Source organism: Solea solea, chromosome 5 (genome assembly GCF_958295425.1).
Source record: "Solea solea chromosome 5, fSolSol10.1, whole genome shotgun sequence".
In the NCBI taxonomy this organism is placed as follows: Eukaryota; Metazoa; Chordata; class Actinopteri; order Pleuronectiformes; family Soleidae; genus Solea; species Solea solea.
In genome coordinates, this window is record NC_081138.1 from 17,396,511 (window position 1) to 17,421,337 (window position 24,827).

The following is a 24,827-nucleotide window of genomic DNA, read 5'->3' on the forward strand; positions in this document are numbered from 1 at the left end:
GCACATTGAAAAATGTGGGTGCTGCTTCACCTAGATATAAAAGTCAGGTACAACCAATGCAAAAGGTTAGTCTGGAGCCCTCTAAAGCCTGTTGGAGGGGAGTTGCTGGTTAGAGCAGCAGGCTTTCTCTGGTGATAATTTGCCTACCAGCAGTGTTGTCTCATCTGTGGCCAATTCACTTAACAGACAAGAATACATTTACTTCTTTGGGATTGCTGCAGGGTTAATTCTGATGATACAGCACAATACAGTGTCTATGTGTGTGTGCTTGTATTAAAAAAATAGCTTACATAGAGTTCCTAATAGGGCTAATAGTCTTGATTAGGGACCTAATTATTCATATGAAGGCAAACAAGTTTTGTATCTGTTAGTCACAGAAATGATGCTAGATGGCTTTGTTTCAGGGACCAATCTTCAGACTGAGGTTAAAGTCATGAATACCTAATTTGGGGTTTCCATTCATTGTTTTAATGTATTAAAGTCAAGAGAATTGACCATACAACAGGCATGGCTGGTTTTGGTTTGCTGTTGTAAATCAGCTGAGAAACTGCTGAGTAGGCTCTCTTGAGCATGGTAGCGGGGTAACTAATCCCTGTTTGCCCGTTAGCGGCCAAGATCAGAGGGTGGTGAGCACCACCCAGGTGGAGAGGGCTGTTCCTTTTTTTCATTGCTTAAAAACATTATTCATCCTCAAGAAGCTAGCTATGTTTAATGTTAATGTTGTTTAATATTAAGAAAATAAGTTGCTTCTATCTAGGTTGTTTTGTCAGGTTCAGTAAAGCTTTCTGGTCTTAAAGAAAGAAGCCAAACGGTTGTAATAGTGCTTTTAAACTTGCTGTTTATGTTCACCTTGTTTAGCTCAGCTGTTGTTACTCTTGGCCCTGATAAAGGACAATTAATGCAATTAATAGTGTTGCATCACTGTATGTCATAACACCCTTCATTCATTAACTCTCACACTGTGTGGAACTGCATTTTGTCCTAAAAATGAGCTTCCATAATGCTAGATATAGTTTTAAAGATGTTCACTTTAACTTGTCAGCTGTTAGTTTGTGAATGCTACAATATTCTCAATATGATTCTCAATGTTTATTCAGGGCCTGAGTGATGTGCCTTTATTTTTTGCCTTGCTGCCATGTTTGAAGTAGCCTAACACAACATACAGTAGCTCCTGTTCTGCCTTTGTGCCAGCAGCAATCACAGAGCAGGTTTGATGTTTGTGTAAATGAAACGGCAATAATAGTTCAGTGGCTTATTAATTCTACTATACACGGTATCTTTGTATAAAAGGTGTGTGTTTATGTGCGCTATTGGAGTTAAAATGGACTTGATCTTGGTTGTTGGATCATGATTTTACCCCACAGGTATTTCAGGACTCGAGACTAACTTTTTGCATTGCTTGCACTGGTGCATCAAATCTTTTCATTTAGGTGAATTCTTTTAAAGATATTTAATTGGACAGGACAGTGATGAATGAGAGGGGGGGAAAAGGGATTTATAAGCAAGGCAGGGAGATGAATGAACGAAACGGTATGCTGTGTTTATAAATTGCATTGAGGACAGTCAATTGGTGATGATCAGTGTTGATTTTGTTGCCACACATTGATCAATGTATGGGAAACTCTGGAAATATGTACACCAGAGCAGTCAAAGATAAAATTAAGAAGATTTTTGGTTGCATATGCGATTGGTCACAAGAGCCCTGTATTTATTTTTTAATCATTTTTATTTTTTATGTTTAACTTACCAATAACCAGACCAGTGCATTTTATGGATTTCATCACTGTGTGAGAGAAACACCAGTGGGTGCTAGCCATCTTGTCATTTTCAGTCAGTGCATTGTGAGCTCTTGGCTCTCATTTCCCTAATGGTGGGTTAGTTGAGACTCTCACGGTGGTACAGGCAAGAAATGAGAGCAGTGGCACGCTAATACAGGCTCTTTGATGAGGAAGTAATGGAGTGTTCAGAGACGGACACCTGTGCCTCTGCAGCCACCCCTTTTCTCTCTGCGCACATGCACGCATGCACACACACACAAGCAGAGCTTTTTTTCCCCTTCTTTTCAACAGCTCTGCTACTCCCCTCCCCTTCCTCTTCGACTCCCCTCCCTCATCGGTCCTTAACGGAAGCCACTCCCCTATACAGATCTGCTAGGCTTGTTTGCATATTAACTGTATAGTTGCCAAGGAGCTTTGACTTCATGCCATCTTGAAGTAGTGACTGTTGTTCTGTGTATGTCTTTCTTTGGTTTTAACAAGCATGTCCAGGAAATATATTTTTTTTATCTTTTTACCATTTATGGTCATAAGTCTTTCTGTGTTTTTAAATAGACCCTCTATATTTCTCTCTATATGCAGTAATTGAGGCAATCATTCTGTTTCCATTTTGACCGTGACCATTTAGTAGAGACTTTGTAAAGAACTTGAAAAGAGCTCAGTGCCTGTGTGAGTTTTTAACAACCACTGCACTGTGGATGTGTATAGTCAAATCTCTCTCTCTGTAAAATGGCTGTACCTTGGCAGGCATTAAGTGACAGTGCATTTGTTTAGCTTGGAGAGGACGATGGTGCCCGGCTCCCAATGACCATGTGGTCTGCTTTACAGTCCAAACTCCAAGGCCTGTCCTGGCAGGGGGACCTGATGGCCGCTGCTGCTGCATACACTTGGGAAGGACAACCATTGATAAACATGCTTAGCAGTCATCTCTGTTTGTGTAGGAGATATAAAGCTGTAGAATGTACAACTACACAAACCACAGAGATACAGTGAGATAATCTTCAACGCTGCTGTCATACCTGTGTTCAGGCAGCATCTCTCTGATCTTACAACCCAACACCCATCTTTTATACTTACCCAGTATAAATAAGGCTGTCCACACCATTACAGTTGGTCAGTTGAATAGTACTTTATTTAGGTTACCTTTACAATGTGCAATGTAAAACCATGTGTGGTAGCTTTCGCCCACATTTTACACCATACGTTGATTAGCTCACAGTAAGTATTGTTTAGTTTGGAGCTACAATAGAAAAAAAGACAAAAACAATGACACAGCAAACATTTTTATAACCTTTGAGTCGTTTTTTATATTGACTTTGTCATGTTCATATTAGCTTTATTTAGTATATCTTCCTCTGTACTGTGTTGAGTGTATTATTCTCTGTAGGTAAATAGCCTGTATTCAGCTGTACCTGTCAGAAATACTTCTTTGAATCGGGTTCTAGTCATCACCTATCCCTCATAAAATCTGTGTGTTCGGTCTGGCCATCAATAGTGTCAAAAGCATACCTTTCTTCCAAGCCACAGGTGGGTGGGTCACTGGTTGAACAGGAGCAGCCCACTAATTCCTGTGTATTGAAATACATGAAGTGAAAATGGTGTTGGCTGGTATGAAGCCTGTTTAGCCGTTTTTGCACCGTAGAAAAAATTTTAAGCTAACAAAGTCAGTAACTCAGGCCCTGCCTTAGTAGGGCTGTGTGCTGTTCCTGGCTTCAGGCCAGCTGCATGTCTATGCTCAATACCTCAATACCATGTGCCAGCTAGTGCACATGGCCCCTGTATCACGCTGACAAGAATCTCCTAAAAGGCTGGCTCACTCATGATCTCTTCTGGCTCTGCGGAAGAGTCGCATGCTATGGGGACAACTCAGTTTCCCCTCGTGGAATGTTTTTTCCAAAAGTCATAGCAGGTGTTTTACGTCACCGCTGTAGGTAATGAAGGCTTGATGTGTCTGATATGGTTAGGGAGTGGAATATCTGTATTTCGATTTTTTTTTTTTTTTTTTTTTAGATTAATTCAACTTTGTCATCTGTTTGTGTCGGTAAAATGTTTGTAATCTTTAGTTTTTTTTCTTTATCTGTTTGTTCATCTGACTCTTGAATGATACTGTTCCGTAAATAAATCAGCACGTCACCGACAATGACCTACGCAAGGACAAAAAACAAAAGCAGTTATGTTGATATTTGTTGTGGGAGCAATCCAGTGCTGTGGGGGTTAAGTTGTGAAAGTTAATTTAATAACTGCTAGCACCATCTGCTGGCCTACTTCCTTACAAAGAGAGAGAGAGAGCGAGAATGAGTGAGAGAGAATGAGTGAGTGAGCAAGAGGAGAGAGCGAGCGAGAGAGAGAGAGGGAGAAACGAGTCTGGGTTTTAACGACATCTCTAATATTCATGCTGATGCATTTTGCTGCTTTGTGCTTTCATTTTCCACCGTTCTGCCTGCCAGACTCTGAAGCTCGCCATTCACGCCCCAGCTAGGCAAAGGGGAGGGCAGCGAGGGAGAAGGAGGAAAAAGACTAGTGAAAAGGAGGAATAAACAACCGGCCAAACAAGCGAGCAATCTAACACAAAAGCTTTTTTTTTGTGTGTAATAAAAGGAGTAACCTACCTTATCCTGACTGGTGAAGAAGAAGACGAGGAGAGGCGCTAAAAGGGAAACTAAAAAGCAACAAGAGAAGGAAAGAACCAGAAATAAGAGGGAAAGGGCTCAGAAAGTCACAGAGAGCCCACACGAGAGGCAGGCGGAAAGAGGAATCAATGAGGGGAGGAGAGAGGAGGTAGGGGAAGGCAACTCTGATACACACACACTCGTGTAGAGTGAGAGAGACTTGGGTGAAGCCGGACGACGGCAAAGCAGCACGCAACAGCAGAATGAGAGCTTCCTGGACTGCCACGCACCTCCTCTACCGCCCACAGTGCTGCTCCCTCATCACCCTGTGAAGAGACAAACGAGGGTGAGGGAGAGAGAGAGCTCCCATGCGCTCCTCTTGAGCCCTGCCTGCTGGGGGAGGAGGAGACGGACGGCTCCAGTGCTCTCACACTGCCTGAGGAGAAGAGTTGCCCAGGGAGGAGGAGGAGGGGAGGCAAACGTGGAGAGAGAGAGAGGGAGGGGAGGGGGGGGACACACGGCGGCTCAAGAAAGAGTGAGAGAAAACGACTGTTGAGGGAAAAAGAGTGAGTGTGTTTCTAAGAGAAAGCGTGAGCAAGCAACAGAGAGAGGGGAAAAAAAACCCGCGAAAGGGCAAGGCTTTGTTAGCCGGTTGGAGAGGGGGAGGAAAGAGGAAGGATAAAAAAACACCATGTCTACAGTGAAGAGGCCAAGAGGAAGGGTAAGTGAGCTGCTCTGAGTGCTGGGAGGGAGGAGGTACGAGGGGGAGGAGGAGGGGCCGGCAGGAACTGAACAACCTCTCCTGCTACTGGCTCATGCTGCACTGCCGCCATCTTGAACTCATTGCTGCTTTTTTCCTCTTCTCTGTACTCATTTGCTTTGCAGTGCTAGACCTTATCAAAGCGCACTCGATCAACCATGCTTTCTTTTCCCCACCCCCACTGTCTGTTCATTCCAAACATTACTTTTGAATCCTCCTTTGAACCTCACTTCATGCTGCCCTGTGCTGTAGTTTATGTACAGTATGATGAGTGTGTGTGTGTGTCCTCCATGAGTTGAGCCTGTCAGTCACCAGAGAGCTCATTACATGTGAAAATGCGCGAGTGAGAGTGAGGAAAAGCTTGCCAGCCCAAATGGAGCTTACGCTACCTTTTCATGGGCTATAATGGTCCCCATCGTTTTCATGGGACTGCGTGCTGCTAGAAAGATTGAAATCGCTGCAGTGCTGGCAGGCTGTAATTTCAGTTATTTATAGATCTATTACACAGCTGCAGTGCTCTCACTTTTGCTGCATTTTTATCTCTCTCTCTCTCTCTTTCCCTCTCTCTGATAGACGCCTATTTTCATATTTTCTTCCTCTTCATGTGCTCTCATGTTCTTCTGCTCGTGAGCTTTACTTTCAACCCCTCCCCTCTTCTTTTTTTTTTTTTTTTTTAACCATAAACATGAATGAGAACATTCCAGCACGATCTAGTTCATTTATCCCTAATAATCTCAGTAGCGTTGTTCACGTGAAAGTCATAATGCAGCTCTTGTACTTGTGTAGAGTATTTGTGTGTGTGTGTGTGTGTTTTCTTCCTTCCGCTGATTATTCAAGTCCCTGCCCCCACTTTGTTGGTCTGGTTCAAGCTAATTATCTTTATTTAGCTGGCTGTGTGGAAAAATAAAAGCAGCCGGCCATGCCTGGGCTATGTAGGCATTCGCAACACAATTTTAGATTAGGTCATCCATTTATGGGTTCCCTCGCTGCTGGACTCAAGGCCCACCACAAGGCATTTGCGTTGGTATAACCGCAGTCATTCCATCTATTATTCACATATTATACAGTAGAGCTGATGTTTATCCTGTGTTTGAATTGCATGTGCAACCTCAAAGTATTCAAATTATGAGGCTCAGATCAGAGAGTTTCCATGTCACATGGTTTCAGACTGTGCTTCACCTGATGGAGGAAAAACTGACCTCTCTAAAGAAGAGGATCCACTGAGAGTAGAGAGCAGAGAGAGAGAGAGAGAGGAGTTGGACAGGAGGCTGAAAGTGAGCATCATGCAGAGAGATAGGTTCACTTCAAGCACCTGACATCAAGAAACGCTGCTGTCTGAGTGGTTCACACGATCTCCACAGGGATGTGGTTTTATGAATGAGTTGGTGATAGTTGCAGTGGTCACATCACAGTATCACAGTGGATTCAGGAGTTGCGGTATCTTGCAGTATTTTTTTCTTGCCAAAGTTTCAGATGCGATTATTACATCGACCCCCTTAACGTTCAGTGAAATGGCATCTGCTTCAGTGCTGGTGCCATTTTCATAAAGTAAATGAAAGACGACTTGCTTTTTAAACTCGCCTTTTTTAAAAAACCTTGTTATTTTTAGCTCATTTTCTAGTATTACTTTTAGAAAAACACCTACCTCAGTAAATCAATATGTGGAAAAAGACTCACTGTGAAATCTATAATGTGCTTGAACAGACAAAGCTCAATTTGATCTTTTTGTTTGGTTTGTCATTTTTGGTGAGAGAACCTGCTATGCAATGGGATTGTGACATTGATAACAGATGACATCATGTCTTAAAATACTATTGATTCCCTAATAGTAATTTATCGCCCACTAATACTTTATTCTTTTTCTATTCTCTCTGTCTCTATAGCCCAGAAAGAACGCTAATGGTCCTGTTAGCCAGGTTCGGGCCCTCAGTCCCCCATTGAAGAGCAGCTCATCGTCTTCCTCCTCTTCCTCATCATCCTCATCTTCCTCAAGCTCTTCATCTGAGAAAAGGACACGGAGGACACACCATCAGATGGAGACATTGACACTGGACAAGCAGGAAAAGGCCAATAGGATAATATCAGAGGCTATCGCAAAGGCCCGGCAGCGCGGGGAGAAGAACATCCCCCGTGTCATGAGCCCTGAGAGCTTCCCTAGTTCTTCCTCACAGCACAGGAGCCACCGAGATCGTGAACACAAAGGAAACGGCAAGGCACGGTCCAAACAGAAGATGAGTAGAAAGGCCTGCGTTGTACCCTGCTCCAAATCCAAACAGAAGGCCAAAATTGGGTATGTACTAGTTACAACCATTATTACTGCTCTGTTTACCACTGTTTTTGTAATTGAACTGGATCCTACATCATGGCAGTCCAAATGCACTCAAACAGGTGTGACAAAATAATGTCTAAAACAGATTAAGTGCTTAATTTAATTAAACATGTCGCACACATCCACATATGAGCAGCTGTAACCAGCAAATGAACAAATTAATTGTTGTGTGAAGTAGTGTAAATTACGCTCAGTAGATGAAATGAAAATGCCATCTTCTATTTGCTGCTGTTTTAATCAGAATTGGGGGAAAAAAAACACTTTTTATCTTTCAAGTCTCTTCCTTTCACCTGCAGCCATTTTATAGTTGATGTGCATAACCTAACGCAAACTTATACATGTCATTTGCTCTGTAAACACAATGGTTTGTTTCAGTTACAAAAATTTAGCAGAAAACTTACAAATACATATGAAAATGGATCTGAGCCTGAGGGATTTGATTTTTGTTACCATAAGAGTGTAACTTATGCCTGATGGCCTGACAAATGGCAAGGGAGTCTCTATATCTATTGATGGCACTATAAGTCACTATGTAAACAGGTTTTGTGTTGTGAGTTTGAGTCGATGATTTCCCTTCAACACATTTTGTTGGTGCATTTGTACTAACAGGCAGAACATTTTCTGCATGTGGTTGCTTAGATGGAAGCTCAAAGTTCAACAGAATTTACTGCATGCCATAACAATAAACCAGGCTCAGTCATCAGCATAGACATAAAAGGAGCAAACAAAGGCAGCATTTACATGTGAGACCGCTCTGCCTAGTATATTCAGTCAAGTAGTGCTTATGTACAGATACTGTAATCCTGCCTCCCATCCCCCGTTAAACAGCTATACGCAGTGTAAGCCACACCCAACACAAGCTATTGAAATATCAGCTCATATAAGCGTGAGGACCGTGTCAGGAAGCCTAGGGAAAATACTTTGGGGTTTTTTAATGTGGTAATGTGATGTCAGGCTTTTGCAACAACTTGTGATCTGTTTTTAAACCACCATTTTGAAGGCCTGTGTTTTTCAGACATACTGTAGTTTTAAGAGTGATTTACAATGGTCAACAATAATATGACTGCTGATTTTATTCATAATTTGCTGAGCCACACAGCAGAGGAAGAAAAGCTGAAACAGTCAATGGATTTTGCTCGAGTTTGCTTAACTGATGAGAAACTTGTAGCTGTGCTAATGTTCTGGAGAAGAATGAGATGTTGGAAGCATCAGTTGTGGTGATGTTGCTCCACTAGCTTGGCAGTTCATGTTGGATGTTTTTTTTTCTTTCATTATACATACGCTAACTACGTTCATACGTACTTCTACCAATGCAAAACTTAATCTTAGTCTTAATCTTATTGAACAGTGATGGGGCACAAAAGCAAAACAATAGCTATGCCCCTGGTATCCACCTTCCATGTAAGTACATAAACAAAGAATGAATGACTTTTATTTTATTTTGACCACAAAGTAAAAGTAAAATAATAATGATAAAAACATAAGCAAGAGAGGGGTGTAAAACATCTTTGTACCTACCCCTTTTCTCGCTTCCCTGTTAAAGAACTAAATGGCTTCAAATATATTTACACCCAAAATAAATTTACAAATAAGGCATCCAAAATTTTATGCACACCCCAAATTAAGTATATAAACAACTGTCCCCAGTTTATTCACAACCTAATTGTCCACCCTGTGTTAATGTAAAATTAACTGTACAAAACGGAAACATATAACATGTCATCTTAAGATATTGGGGTAACATGAGAAGATCTAACAGGCAGATGACAGGACTCGAAATCACTTGATTTGATTGTTTGACCAACATAAACATTCATTTTCTCTTGGGCAATAAACAGTCAATCGAACAAACAATACTAATGGGGACTGTGTAGAGAGTAAAGTGAAGAAAATAGAAACAAAGGAACACATTGATGAATAGATGTATTGTTTCAATCAGTTAAGAGCCTAATGAATATGTGCAAGACAGATTGTGAGTTCTGATATTTTGTGTCAGGAATTGTTAGAGCAGACATCCCAGTGAGCAGAGCGGTGGAGTCAGTGGAATGGCGTAGTCAGATGTGGGAAGTAACAAACTGGAAGACAATGCTGTATGTATGTATCTGTGGTATTTTGAGGGTCAGAGAGATGTCAGAGGTGTTGGAGCTCATTTGATGTTGCGTGAGATGTGTTACGTGCATGACTTTTGTCATTTTTATCGCAGACTTGCAGATAAGGTTGTTAAAAAAGTATTGGAGCATATGTTATATGTAATATCATCAAATATGTCAAATGATTTTAGTCATGAAAATTAACTGAACCTGCTGGGGTAGATGTTAATTCCAAGGTACCCAATGTTGCCAATGATAAAGTGGGAGTCAGGTTTAGCTCTGGTCCACGTTATGCCACTTAATCTTTTTAAGTAGTAGGATCATTGATTTTCTCCATGTGATAGTATATCCTGATATGTCTGAAAATGAGTGAATGAAATGAGTTTGAATGTCTCTTGGCATAATCCTGGTGGAGTTTATTAAATGTAAGTTTATACGTTTACTGTGCTTTATGTCATCTGCATGAGAATTGATTTTATGGCTTGAGTTCAAGGTTGAATTTCCACTGATTGTAACAGATAGCAGTAGCTAGGGGTTATATAAAGATTGCAAAGAAAGAGAGAGTAGGGCTCTTTGTCTGGGTTTCTGTTGTAGTGTGAAGCACTGAGAAGTAATACCACTATAACTGCAACTGTTGGTGTTATCCTTTTCAGAGAATGAAGTACAATTTCCAAAGCCACATGTCTACAGTGTTGTGGGAGAGAAAAGTCCAGATTTGTTTGTTGAATGCTGCTTCTACAGCGAGAGAGATTTAGATTTAGATTGCTGTTGCATTGATGATTCTCTTCCTTTAATGAAGCCTGCTTGATCTGGGTGGATTAGTGTTATAACAATGCCTTCAGTTATACTAGTCAGTGCTTTGAAGATGATTTCACGATATGGTGTGTTAGCTAGAACAGAGGGAAAGGTCTTTGTTGTGGTTTTGGTGTTACTCCGAACCTGTATTCATGAGAGGAGGTATATTACTCATGCAAGCAATCTTTTTTTTTTCCCCTCCTAACCACTCCCATTCAGATTTGACTAAACTATTACCATGTAATCCAAGTCTAGCTAGTCAGGAAGGGGAGTTACCAAGTTGTCTGCAGTCGTGTCATTTGAATGTGACACAAATGTATCGCTGATAATAATCTTTGTGATGAGGTAATGAGCTCTGTAACCCATTTTTAGTGTCGCCATACTTGGCCTACATGCAGAAGAAACATCTCATAAGGAGGCATTCAGCATAGCGTGCTTATAGTTCAACTTGTTTCATTCATTCTTTTTCAGCTCTTATTACATGATGCATTCCAGCGATTTTAAAAACATAAAACAATTTCAGTCCATCATACAATAGAAAATACTACATAGGTTTTATTAAAATGTGGTTTTGTTTATTTTAGAAGGAAAGATCACTCTGGATGAATCTGGATGTTACCCTGAATTTGGTTCAGCTTGAATGTGACACATGATGTGACTCTAATCTACACTGGTTACATATATGATGCAGAAACTGAGTCATTGTTTGCAGTTGTAGTTCCCATGTTTTCCTCCTTTTGTTTTAGTTGAGAGAAGTAGTTCAAATATGCAGGCCTTCTGCACAACTGTGACAATGACCTATAGTTCTTTCTGTATATGAAAGGAGGCCCGTGGGAGTATGAATGTTTCATTAGGTGTGTGAAGATTCATAGCTGGCAAATGATTATGCATCGAGTTGTTACTTTTGTAATTACTAGAAACTGCACAACAAAGAACAAACACGTTTCTGAAGAGCTCTATGTAGTGATGAAGTTGAGGTCTTATTAAGCAGCATATATGTTGGCCATGAAGATATGGAAAAACATTTTCCCTTTGTTGGAGTGTTAATTATGTTATGATGAATTGTATAAAAAAACATGATCCGGACACTTATAGCAAAATCCAGCAACTTTTCATTAAGGCAGTCAGGCAGGTCTGGGCCTTAAATAAAGAGAAGTGAGAACTTGACCAGGCTGATTGTACTGTAAGGTAAACAGAACTACAACATGAACACATCCATATTGGTCTATTAGTTGGTCTCTTTTTCCAGAATCATTCAAATGTATCGATGTTTAAAAAATAAAGAAATGAAGCAATTCACGCTTGTAAATTCAGTTGGTGAAACTGAGCCGATAAGATACTCAAGCACATACATAGTTTATTAGTAAAGCATTTTACAGTGGAACTGAATAAGTGTTGTCACATGACGGGGAGGAAAAAGGATAGAGGCATAGCAACATCGTTGATTTAGCAACACTACAACATGGTTGTTTATGGTGGAACTGTGGCCTATACGTCTCATGTTCAATGTCAAGTATCAAGTGTGTTAGTGTGTTAGTGTTCTAATGTTTTCTGTATCAAAATTGATCTTGGATGGAACCTCCCATGTTTTCTTGGGTCCTCAAACCATTAACCTCAGTACTTGATACAATCAGTGATGGAGTGTTGGCCCATAGACAGGATTTGCTTGCTCCTACTGTATTTAGCTTGAACAGCCAAACACATTGAGAAATATTATTTGCTCACTTGCAAAAATGTGTCTCTACAAAGCTGCTGAGGTAGTTGTTCCTTTGCTAAAGTGGGGTAATGGAGATGGCTTGTGCACACAATGACAAGAAGCATGGTTGAGAGGTCCATACAGGGGGAGAGTCCTGTTCACATGCAAGCACCACCCAGGATCTCCCTGTAAAATATTAATGCATCTCAGCTGAGGAGCTACTAACCTTCCGCTAAAGTCATTACTGAAGCCTCTGTTCTGTGAAGGGGATGTGCAGGCTTGTGGTTAGAAAGCCTGAAGTTGTATGTGGATTTAATGTTGAGTGTGTGTTCATACTCACATTGCATGTGATTGCTCTTGAGCAGGAAATGGGGCCTGAGATAAACAGTTTTTTTCTTATTGTCTGTTTAATTAAGGCTTTGTTTTTCAGTGACCACTATCAGGTTTCAACTAACCCATGCAGCACTTCTAAGTAGCTTCTCTGGGTTGCTTTGCTAGTCTACCAGCTGCTTAGCAAGTACATTTGGGGCCATATCGTCATCATATGGGAAATCTGTTCTTTTCAGCAGCTTACCCATATGATAGCATAAATATTGTGGGCAGCCAACACTGAATAATGCAAAAAAATGCAATACATACATAAATGCAATGCATACTGTATTATATTGTCGTTTGAAAACCGTATGAGATTGTGCAATTCGTTTCATAGGCCATTCATTTTAGCACGGTGTAAAAGCAAAGGATTAATCCTGCCCTTTATCAAATGAAACAAAGGCATTGGTAGATCTAAGGTGATTGTGCATGAAAATATTCATCAGCAAAATCTGTTCTTTGGTGGAGCTAGGGTTATCCTACAGACCAGGCCTGCATGAACACGGCAACTTCTTTTTTCTTTACCCTACCTGAGGAAAAATAACCTCACACAATCATCAGATGAAAGCACGATGCTGCTCATTCCTTTTTGTTTCCCCCCAGCCCCTCCCCCCCTTTTTTTATTTTTTTCCTAATATAAATTTGGTTACTGCAGCATGCTCAAAGCCGTGCATTCAGTGTTTCCTGTGAGGAGGCATGTTCTAAATATGCTGATAGTACAAAGCAGCGGGGTAGTGGCAAAATATCAAACAAAATGGTGCTTGTGAGATCACTTACATGATAGAAAATGGAGGATTAAGTCTAGTGTACGGTATATGCAGCAGCATATAGATGCTTCATATTTCACTGCTTGCCTGCTTGCTCTCTAATCTCTTTTTCCCTCCGCTTTTCAGTAGGAAAAGCTGAAGCTATTTTTTAATGAATGTTTTCCCTAGTTAATCCCACGCAAGGTGTGCATGTGCACACGTGTGACTATGTGGATAGTACAGTATATAAATGTGTTCTGCTTTGTGTTGATGTTATCTCGAGTATGTGTTTGCGTGGGTTTTGTCAATGTTTAAAGTGTTTGCTGAACGAAGCAGACATCATGACCACTGAGCACATGTACTACTGCACATGTCTTGATTGTGCTATTTACCATTTCCAGTTGTGTACTGTGGGGAACAGAGATTATAGCCTTTCATTCATAAGCATTAAGGGTATTTCCTGACAAGGGCCAGCTACACTGTCTCTATGAGCCCCTCAGGATGAGAAACTCACACAGTGCATTTTACACTAGCTTTGAGGATGACTCGCACATAATCATAATTCTTGAGGTAGACCGGCTTAAAGCAGATGAAGGCCCCTCTGAGATGCTGAAGCACCACATTGCAATCTTGGCCTGCAAAGCCCCATCATATCTTGATGCTATTAAAATCAAACCCCTCAAACATTCTCTCCCAGTGGTGGCATGCCAAATAGGGCAGGACAACACTTGGGGGATAAAGGATGGAGGTTACTTGGCACAATAGGAGTAAGCCTCGAACAGCAATGAGATTGTCACACTCAGGAAAAAGCTTGCGCTATCCTATTGTCATGCATCAATCTGTAATGTTATATCAGGGACAGCTGTAGTCTCATTAGAGATGATCCTGGACAATAACCTCTTTATATTATGGTGAGAAGAAAAATAAATCACTTTATCCTCTGTCAGTAATGAACATTAAGAAATTAGAGAAGATGGTTATCATAATGTATAGTTATCAGGAGGGTTCAGAGCTGAATATTTACTGTGATATACGGCTGAAACAATTACTCTTAATTAAATATTAATCGATTTTACTAAATTAATAGTCAACTATTTTGAAAATCGATGAATTGGTTTCAGTGTGTTTTTTGTTTTTAATGAATTGAATCAAGTTTTCAGGTTCTTAAATGTGAAACAATTCTGGTTCCTTTGCTCCATATAACAAAATAAATCATTAAACGATTACTCGATTAATCAAGAAAATAATCAAGAGATTTATCATTTATGAAAATAACTGTTAGTTGCAGGCCTACTGTGATAGCTATTACCAAGGAAAATGTACCATTGTAATTTTCTTTAAATAAAAAGACATTTTATTAGGGAGATACTTTTAATAATGGCATCTAAAAATGTAAATACACACATAGTTGCTTAGCATTTGAATAATCCATCACTTGCTTATTCACACATGTATATTTTAGATTTAGAACCAAGGAAGATGCAGTCTTCTTTTAAATGCATAATTCAGATAAAGGATTTATTGATCACAAATCTATTCCTTTTTTTGTGTCAAGACGGCTGTTTACTTAGCTGTCTGCCAAATGTGTTGGTATTTACTATGTGTAAGTCTATGTGCATGAGATATGCTCTTCAATGGGACAGTGTGATGTGAATTATTGAGAAACAAAAAGTTGTGTATATATTTATTTGTCACAGTTTAATATTAAACATCTCTTTTCTGAATATGTTGCTGTCAGCCCAAGGTTAATTCGGTGTATGCTGTTCTAAAGTGCTAAAAATAAAGCTCAGGTCGTTTTATATTGCTCATACTTATTCAGGTTTCATGTTTTACAATGACCAGCAGTTCTTTTTATTAATAAGGTCATGGTGCTGTATTTGTAAGAGATTACTAGAATAAGCTGTATCGGTTTCATTGGTTTAGATTTGCCTTTCATCTTGGCTTGACTGTTGGTCTCTTTTCAGCCAGTTTTCAGTTCTATCTATGGCTTTTTTTCTTTTAACTGCATCTCCTTTGAGTTCTTCACACCGGGGTGTTCATACTTCTTTTTTCTCAATAAGAGGCTGATTTGAAAGACTGCATTTCCTCCCTACTATTTTGAGTTCATATATTTCAGCTTGCGGGGAGGCTATCATTTGAAAGGACTGTGTGCATTAGCATTCGTGTTTGCAAATCTCCTGGGTGGTCCTGGGCGCACTAGTCGCTACAGCAGGGTGAAACTGGCTGTAACCGCCAGCACGATGGGGCTCAGGCTTTGTGTGTATCTGTGATAAATACTTTTCATCATATTAAGCTTTAACTAGGGCACGTTCTCATAAATGACATGCTTACATGTAGTCGACAACATTACCAAGGAGCCACGTCTCCATCAATATTCTCTGTCTGTGCGGGCTCAAGTGATGATTTCACAGCTCTTAAGTATCTAGTTTCACAGTTCAGGCTCTTCCATATGGGGGATCACAGAGATGCTTTATTCCTGTTACTCAGTGTTAGCTGTTGAGCTGCTGCCTTGTGATGTGACACTGTTGTTCCGCAAGGCCCCGTATCCTAGCCTGCTTTTTGTTTCATCAATGAAAAACATTTTGTACTGTCCCATTCAGCTGCTTAATCTGTCTTTCTTCTGGCTGGCCATATTTTTCTTTGTCTTGCCATCATTTCTCAGCCTTTCATAGGACACGAATTGGTGTTGTTTTTCACAGGAAGTGATGTCACCACCAACATTGCCGCCCACAATGTCAAATACATTCCCCAGGGCAGGTTGCCTAGCAACCATCAAGTGTCAGTGTCAAGAGGATTTGTGAAATGCAATATCATCGAGAGGGGGGCAGGTACAGCCGTTCAGCACAGCACTGCTGGAAGAACCTGCTGTTAACTACTTTCTAGAGTCGCTGCTATTGTGTCAACAACACAATAGGCATGTGGATGTGTGAGAGTCTTTGTTTATAGAGACCTTGTTGATGCATTCCAACCTCTGTTTGCCAGGTGATGCTGCTAATGGGGTAACTGGTAGGAAGACGAGCTTATCATGTCTGAAGGACTATCTTAAGGGTATAAAGTAATAAGTATTAAGTGCTTCTCTGCTCCTCGCGTTGTGCATAGTTTGCTGTCGATTGTGTAAATGGGTTTATGAGGTGCAAGTCATACACACAGTGTCTGCACTGGTACTATGTTTGAGCATGTTCACAATAACAGAGAAACCGAATCTCTGTATTGTTTGGAGAGCTAATCAAAGCCAAAATGAACCGAGTTGACAAGAATAGAATTGAGATTTTAAGTGGAGTTGTTTGAATGTCCTTGTAGATCATTAATATGGTCATATACAGTATCTCCTTTTTTTACAGCACACATTTTGGCCTGGGTGTTCCTTTATAATATTAATGGTCGCTCTGTTCTATTCAAGAGTCCCACAGATTGTCCCACAATCTTACACCTGTGCATTTCTTGTGTGACACGGTAGGATGTCATTTGTGGAGAGTGCCAGTGGGCTGTATCCTTACTAGGTCTACTAGGTCCAATTGGTATGTGGAGGTCTGACTTGGTGCTGAGTTGAGACCTTACAGTAGAATTGATAATCAGAGAATCTTTGTTCACACTGGGGTATGAGTGATGTATTCTCATGAACAAGCCCACAAGGATATCCTCCTCCTCACTAGACATGTATCTGTCTGTGTGTGTGTGCAGCATCTTTGTTGGAGTGGGTTTGTTGCGCAGTATGTGTATGGATCATCATGTTGGAGAGAATCATCGGAGGACATTGTTGTTGTGTGCTCTTATGTTAAGTGTTTTCCCATGAACATCTGATCATGCCAGAAATATGGTCCTTGTAGTTTCAGGCTTAGAGAGAGGCACAATATGGGAATAGTTTGCATATGTGGTGAGAGAATATTATGGGGAAAGGTCACAGACATAGCATGTGACTGTGTGTGAAAGAGAGTATGAATCACTGGTGAAAAGAAGGAGCACTTTGCATCATTCTGTACATGATGCACTCTTCTGCTCAACAGTGTGTGTTTAATCATATAGTTCCATATTGTTTATGGGTAAAATGGCAATAGTCCACAACTACTTGTGGTTGTTTAAAGGGAATGATATTCACCTAAATATGTTACAACAATGTTAGGTGCTAATCTGCTTGCTTGCTTGCTTGGTGGGTTCTTCAGAAAAGCACACACATTTCTTATAAAATAAATAGAAGCTCCAATTTTAAAATACATGAAAGGATTTTATTGCAACCCTTCCACTGCTGTCAAAGATTGACAGCTGCACGGAATATAAGGCGTATGCTTCATCTATTGTATGTATTATTTATGGACTGCAGTTCAGTAAAGTTAACACTTGCTCCCCTCTTAACTCGTGAACTGGTACAAACCTGCAAGGGGCTACAATTTGTCACTGAATGATCAAATTGTTAAGGCTGTCTATGCATTTCAGTGAGAAAACTGAGATGACATAATGATTATCAGTTTGTCTGACAGGCTCATTCTTCATTTATGATCCATTAAGACACCCAAGTTTCACCCGAGCAGCCTCTAAAAGCTCATAAAAATGCTTCTTCGAAAGTTACTGCAAGTTTAGTACATGATATCCCTTTTGGGTGGCCTCTGCACGCTCATGCCAAATATTTAAATAGAAAGAGTGTTTGTTTTGCTCATTGTGAACGTGTCATCACATTACTTCATGGCATTTTGTACGCCCTCATACACGTGTCCATCAGATTGAGAATGTTGTACTGTAGATTTCACGATACTCTATTTAATACAGTCCACTGTATTTACTTTGACTATGTTTTATTACTCATTGTACTCACGGTGTTGTTGTGTTTTTCCTCCTTTAGGAAAATTGTCATCAAGATTGGAAAGAAGAAAAAGAGAAAGACAGAGTCCTCAGAGGAGGAGTCAGACGATGACCCACCCCCTCGGCACATTTCTAAAGGCGACTCTGTAAGATTCCTGTATATAATGTGCACAAACTCACAAATACAATGAGTATATGAACCGTAAACTCTGAGACAACACAGGACTGTAGGAGGCTTGTTTCTGTTACGACTATGATACAAATTAGCTAATGAAGTGGTGTCCTTGGCCCTGACTGGGCCTCGAGGAAGGCTTCACAGCTTTAGTTCGAGCCTGGGAGGATTGACTCTGTGGTTCATATCGAGGTCATGTCGTGGGTGGCTTTCTATAGTAAAACAATCGTATGTGTTGATGGAGCCATAAGACAGCAGAGAGGTTTTCATGAAGGGTAAAAGAGCTTTCTTGTGCTTATGCACGCAATGTCATATAAGCAAACTTAAATGTTTGTTTTATTAAAACGAGAGTAATCGTGTGACTTTGTGCCGGCTCTTGCCCCACCTCTCCTCTCCCTTTTGCATCTAATCCGGGCTACTGCCTTTGATATAATTACCCTCGTTAAATGGCGCCCCTGGCCTTAATTAAAACCATCTGTTGATGACTCATTCAGGATGATCATATGGAAGAAGAAGTCAAAGTAGTGCGTCTGCCAGCTTGTAAAGAAGAAGCGTAGCCTTAGGGGTTCATACCTATTGTCGTGGCTCATGGCAGATGACTTTCTAGCTTGTGGTCAGCTGGGATGGGTGTGTGTGTGTGGGGATGTGAGGATGTATCTCCATGGGGATGTTATACTCCACACCTAATTAACTTTGTCTCAGTGGCATTTATTCCTAATTAACTACATATTATCATAAGGAGGGGCCGGCGTATTAATACAGGATACAGCAGCCCACGCATATGATAATTAGAAAGCCATGACAGGAAGAAACAGAAAAAGCAGGATATTAAAGCACGTTTTTGTGACATTTTTGTATCATGTTTTCTGTATTTCTGACTTTGTTTATTGAAATTTAACCTGGGTATTTATGCGTTGTGTTTTATCATGACCTGAATGAGAGAGAAACTCACGTTATTATTTTTAGTTTGGGATAGATATTGTTATTATAGTAGCTAGATATTGTGTGTGTATGATGGGGGGAAACCAGCAAGTGTTCACTTTGTGGTTTACTTTTTAGGTTTAGGAAGTTACTAGTAAACTGTTCTGGTAAATGAAATGACTAAGTTGTGACCTGAATGCTTTTGCTCCGAGAAATCCGATTCATATTTGGTATGACCACCCTCACATGAAAATAAACCGCACCAATTTTCTTTGTATTTGAGAGGTCGGTTATTCTATGCATCTTGAAGAACATGACCTAGTTATTCTGTGGATTTAATCTACTTCAGTTCTGTTTTGCCTCGTGACTGATTCTATAATGTTGAGTTCAAAACTCTGTGGGACACACTTCATCTTCTGCTGCAGGATTCTTTGTTTTTTTTCTGTAAATTTAGTTCTTCACGGCTCTAGGTTTTATGTTTGAGGTCAGCCATCTGCTGCAAAATGAATTTAGGATCGATCAGGCACATTGTATTGTGGGAAGCATTAAAATCTTAAGTATTGCGGAGTGTATGAGCCGCAATAACTAAGGTTTGCAGTACAGTCATACTTGGATTTATTCAGTAGGGCCATTTGAGAATTGCCCGATTAGAAAATAAGGAATTAGAAGCCAGTGTTCTTTCTTTGACCATCAGCTTGGGTTAGTAACCAAATAAACTAAAGTTATTTTTCGCTCAAACCGATGTATGCAGTTATTTAGGTCAGCTGAATATTATATAATCATGTGCTTCTTCCCTTGTCTTGTCTTTCTAGAAGAGGAGATCGAATAGACAGGTGAAGAGAAAGAAGTACGCTGAAGAGCTGGAGGCCAGGTTGTCAGATGAGGATGTCAAGGTTATCGTCAAGGCCAAGAAAACCAACACTGCAGCTTCCAAAGCGCCTGCTGTCCAACTCTTTGTAGTAAGGAGCTCTGCTTACATTTCCCACATAGCTTTACAAGTCCAGTTTAAATTATTCTCTTCAACGGTATAATGCAAACTGAGGAAATTGAATGTTGTATTGTTTTATAATGATGTATTGCTTCTTTTATTGTATAGTATTTTTTTTAACAAAGAATGTAGCGCAGTTTATGGTAACTGCATCAAGCGTCACCATACTTTAATGTTGTAAGACATTTATATGAAATGTTTAATGTTCTCTGTGTTTGTAGGAGAATCCCTCTGAAGAAGATGCTGCTGTTGTCGACAAAATCATGTCTTCTCGTTTTGCTAAGAATGAGGTAATGATCATTTGCCGTATATTTGTTATTGTAGTAACTGTAAGATACATGGTACATTACTGCACATTATGCTAAAGTTGCCATTGATCTGATCTGAACATTTAAATGATAATTATTAATCACCTTAAATAATGTTGTGTGCATTACATTGCTGCTCTTTATATGTTTTAAACACATTTAAATGAATCATATATCAAAAATCGGATTGATGTTTGTCTTTATCAGTGTATTTAAAATCTCTCCGCAGGTCTCTACGGGAGTTGTGGTCGAAGTGGAAGAGTTTTTTGTAAAATACAAGAACTAGTAAGTTGTTTGTTTAGTTTTAGCTTTTTGTAAATAGTTTCTAATTTAGCACATTTTTTATGATCTACATCACCATCACAAAAAAAAATGGTGATAAAGATTGAATGCAACTACACTGATATAATCTTTGTTGTACGCAAGGGTGTGTGTATTGCTGTTGCACTTCAATGCGCAGTATGTATCTTCTGCTGCTAGGGCTCTCATAATCCAAACAATAACAAAATACCTATTTTGATGATGCAGTTGTTGTCTTTATTCTCTGTGCATTTGTGCCTTATGGGAGAGCTTTGGCGACAGAACCCGTAGCAAACGGCAATGAGTAGTAGTGACAAATACTAGTGAAAAGACAAAAGACAACACACTGGCTAACAAGTAGTACTGAATATGTCCTCCCTCACTTTGACGTTTCATATTGGGTTTGCTTTGCCCTGGAAGCTATAGTAGACACTGGTAAAGCTAATGATTTTATTAATAGGTGACCACAATTAAATTCCTTTACTTTGATTAGAGTTACATATTTCTATGGCTTTAAAGAGTGAAGGGAACTTTCTGTTAATCTAAGAACACTACTCAACAGTACATTACATTACATTACATTACATTACATATACATTAGTATATGTACAGATGTATATCAGTCTCATAGTATTGTAATGTTATGTATTATATTTTGATGACGGTAACGAAAAAATACAGGCAAACCAACTTCATTTGTAAAGAATCTCAAAACAACCACAGCGGACCGAAGCGCTGTACAGAATAATAAATAAAATGCATAAAATCTCATCTAAAAAACAACTTAAAAGACAGTGAGTTTATTTCAAAGTGCTGCCTTGAGAGAGTTGGCTTTATTTTGGCCAGCTGCCTCAATTGGAAAAAGCATGATTTTACGACAGACCTTATCTGACTGTCAAACTTAAGATCCATTTTAACTCCTCGAAATCTCAGACCGTAGGTATTCACCCTCGTGATAAAAAGGATGATAATATTATGAATTTTGCATCGCAAACCACAGATGACTGAAAAAAGCACAGTGGTAAAAGACATCTTCATTCTGTGAGCTCACCTGCTAGATACAATGGTGCTTCAATTGGTGTCTCCTTGTATATGTGTGTGAGTGTGTATTGATTTCCTTTTGTGTGTGTTGCTTTCTAGTTCCTACCTACACTGTGAGTGGGCCACAGAGCAACACCTGGTAAAGGACAAGAGGATTCAGCAGAAGATCAAACGCTTCAAGATGAAACAAGCACAGAGGGCACTCTTCTTTGCAGATGTAAGGCTGTTTGCGTGTGGACACACTGTATGTTGTATTTATTTGTATGCAAATATGTGAGCATTAGGTATGCGCAGGTGTGTCTTCTAGTATAGATGAATAAAAATATTGTGGATTTGGATGCGTTTGTTCATGTTTGTTGTGTGGGAAGGCACATCTGTGTGCATACAATATATCTGAGTCCTGCTGCTTGTCTGAGATTCCAGATGGTGAGTGGGCACTTAGGTTTATTCTCAATGCTTCTCTTTCTCGTGTCTTTCTTTCTGTCTCTTAGATGGATGAGGAGCTCTTTAACCCTGACTATGTAGAAGTAGACAGAGTGCTGGAGGTGTCGTATTGTGAGGACAAAGACAGTGGAGAGGTAAAGAAAATCCTTTTATTTGGCAATCATATCTGTTAGTCGCGCACATGTTTCTTTTTGTGTCGACGTGCCTGAGGACATCTCACTTTTTACATTTTTTGTCATGGTTTTGTTCCTTTCAATAAATCTTTGACTCTATTGCCGTCTTTGTACCACGTAAGTGCCCAAGGCCATCCTAATGGGCTTCCTCGCAGCCTTTGTTAATATTGTAAAAGCAGAGCATGGCCTCACTCTAGTCTTTTCCAGTGTTGATTCTCATGCCTTCTGCAGGAGGTGGTGTACTACCTGGTGAAGTGGTGCTCCCTGCCGTACGAGGACAGCACCTGGGAGCTAAAGGATGACGTGGATCAGAGCAAGATTGAAGAGTTTGAGCAGCTGCAGGCAGTCAAGCCAGACTCACGCAGGGTGGTAAGCTCATGGCCATTAACACCCATCACTTATCACTGTGCTTCCATTTTCCACTATTGGTCTCATACTGTGCTTACTTTTGTTGCTTACATTTTTTTCAAGTGCTAATAAGTGCATGTCCCTTTTTAAAAATAAATATGTTGCTGTTTTACAATGGTACAGATTTCTTGTAGATAGGAATGTGCAACATACTGCATCCACCAACTTGCGATGATTAAAATAATTGGCATATTTAACTAAACGTTGAACATTGTAAATGTAAAATAGGTCACATTCATACTTTGAAGTAAGCTAAATTAAAACATGTTAACTGTACGGTTGGTTGTCATTCATATTTAAATCAATACAGGTTTTATGGCCCCAAGGCAATCAGTGTGTTTAAATGTTAATAATAATATAAATAAATTGCTTGAATTTATATATCTTATGCGTTGTCGCTCAGCACTTATTGCTCACTTTACACAGTGTGTGTTGTGCTGTGTTAGAGACCACCTAGGCATTACTGCAAAGCTACACCATTTCACAAGAGCTCTGTTTAATGCATTAATGCATTTTAGAGAGAATTGTAGAAAGTCCTTGAATTTTATATTTTAAAGGTGGAATTCATCGTGTAAAGATGATGTATGATGTATAAGAATTTGTCCTTCACGAAAGATATAAATACAAAGCTACACTGCCATATGAACTCTCTTCTATAAATGTATCACTTAGGAGCGGCCCCCAGCCAGTCACTGGAAGAAGAGGGAGCAGTCGAGGGAATACAGGAACGGCAACAGCCTCAGGGACTACCAGCTAGAAGGAGTCAATTGGCTCCTCTTCAACTGGTACAACAGGTAAGTTATTAGTCCTGTACATGCATGCACATACATACACACACACACAGCCTTGTGTGCCACATGCTGTTTGTTGCAAATTTTACTGAAAAGACTAGTTAATGTGTTTTATATTACATAAAAAACTAAGATCCAGGGTTTCACTCAGTTCATAAGGTTCAGTATGCTTTCATTCATTCATTCAGAATACCTACCTCGCCTTCTTAACAGCTGTTTCCTTAGGTGACTTTCTCTGGGATTGGGTAACATTTTTTTGATTCCAATAAAGCTGAGGGAGATTCCTTACCCATAGGTCTCCTGCATGTAATTTCTAGCAATGGCATTATCTCTATTATGATTTTGAATGTCAGCCTTGATAAAAAAGCATTTGGTATTGATCAAATAATTATCTTAAATAACAAAAATGGGGGAAATCTCTATGATTTTGAAAGGTATGGCTTATCTGCACATAATGTGTCTCAGTAGTCTTATGGGCCTTTTCCACTATGGTCCCGGCTCGCCTCGCCTCGACATTTCCCTGGTAGTTGTTGGAGATGAACCCACGGTTTTAGGATTGTTAAATATTTTAAACTGATGTACAGTTCGGCACTGTTCAGCTTGATTCATGTGTCGGACGTCGACACAGTCACTGGAGGCAAGTAGAGCCGGTGGAAACACGCCATTAGTGTGCTGCTCATTGAAAGGACGAATGGTAGATATGGTATTAAGACAGTCACTTTTTGTTCAAAATTCAGTAGTTTTTTTTGATCATTTGGTTGGCTTTAATGAACAGTTTGAAAGGCCTTGATGCAGTCTCGTAGACAAATTGAAGTAGTCCTCCTGTGTAGTACAGTTTGCACAAGAAGGGGACCTGTAGAAAAGGAATGACTTGGCAAAAGCAACTGCAGCAGCAACAGCACCTTGGAGATGCAAGTCTACATGAGGAAGACTCCTCTTCTGATAGCAGATAGCATACCTGCTGCTTTGGTGGAGAGACGTGGGGTCAACCAAGTAACCTATGCTGTCTGTGTGTTATACTAGATCCCGACAGAATTGTGTGGCTTGCAAATAATATCAGAAATTAAGCTTGGCCGTTTGCCATTATTACATTTTAGTTAAAAGCCGTTGGAGCCTCCTCCTGTTGTCATTTATTTCCCATTCAAGGAGGGTTTGTTCCATCCTGCTCTACTGAGTGTAATGGAAACTCTAAATGCTAGCAGCGCTGTTAATGAAGTAACGACTTTTGCGAGAGCAGCAACGGCAGTGTGTGTGTGTGTGTGTGTGTGTGTCTAGCTCTACATATTTCAATAATGTAATGATTCAGACAGTATTT

The 24,827-nt window shown here is 39.9% G+C and overlaps 1 protein-coding gene and 1 long non-coding RNA gene across 8 annotated transcripts in view; one reads left to right on the forward strand and one right to left on the reverse strand.

Moving 5' to 3' along the window:
• Positions 1-24,827, forward strand: part of chd9 (chromodomain helicase DNA binding protein 9) — a 67,642-nt gene that overhangs the window by 20,322 nt on the left and 22,493 nt on the right. For 6 of the 7 annotated variants that reach the window (XM_058630155.1, XM_058630156.1, XM_058630158.1 and 3 more), the window contains 9 exons: positions 7,028-7,434; positions 18,007-18,112; positions 19,872-20,018; positions 20,269-20,337; positions 20,585-20,640; positions 21,796-21,913; positions 22,188-22,274; positions 22,545-22,682; positions 23,394-23,515. In XM_058630155.1, the coding sequence (XP_058486138.1) occupies positions 7,028-7,434; positions 18,007-18,112; positions 19,872-20,018; positions 20,269-20,337; positions 20,585-20,640; positions 21,796-21,913; positions 22,188-22,274; positions 22,545-22,682; positions 23,394-23,515 (1,250 nt within the window). Of the gene's footprint in view, positions 1-4,936; positions 5,106-7,027; positions 7,435-18,006; positions 18,113-19,871; positions 20,019-20,268; positions 20,338-20,584; positions 20,641-21,795; positions 21,914-22,187; positions 22,275-22,544; positions 22,683-23,393; positions 23,516-24,827 lie in introns of those variants that run through there. The other variant, XM_058630161.1, reaches the window with a different exon arrangement.
• Positions 2,890-4,929, reverse strand: LOC131459964 (uncharacterized). The gene is made up of 2 exons (XR_009240307.1): positions 4,385-4,929; positions 2,890-4,250 (listed from the first exon to the last, which is right to left on the reverse strand). It is a non-coding gene; the product is annotated as an uncharacterized LOC131459964 (long non-coding RNA).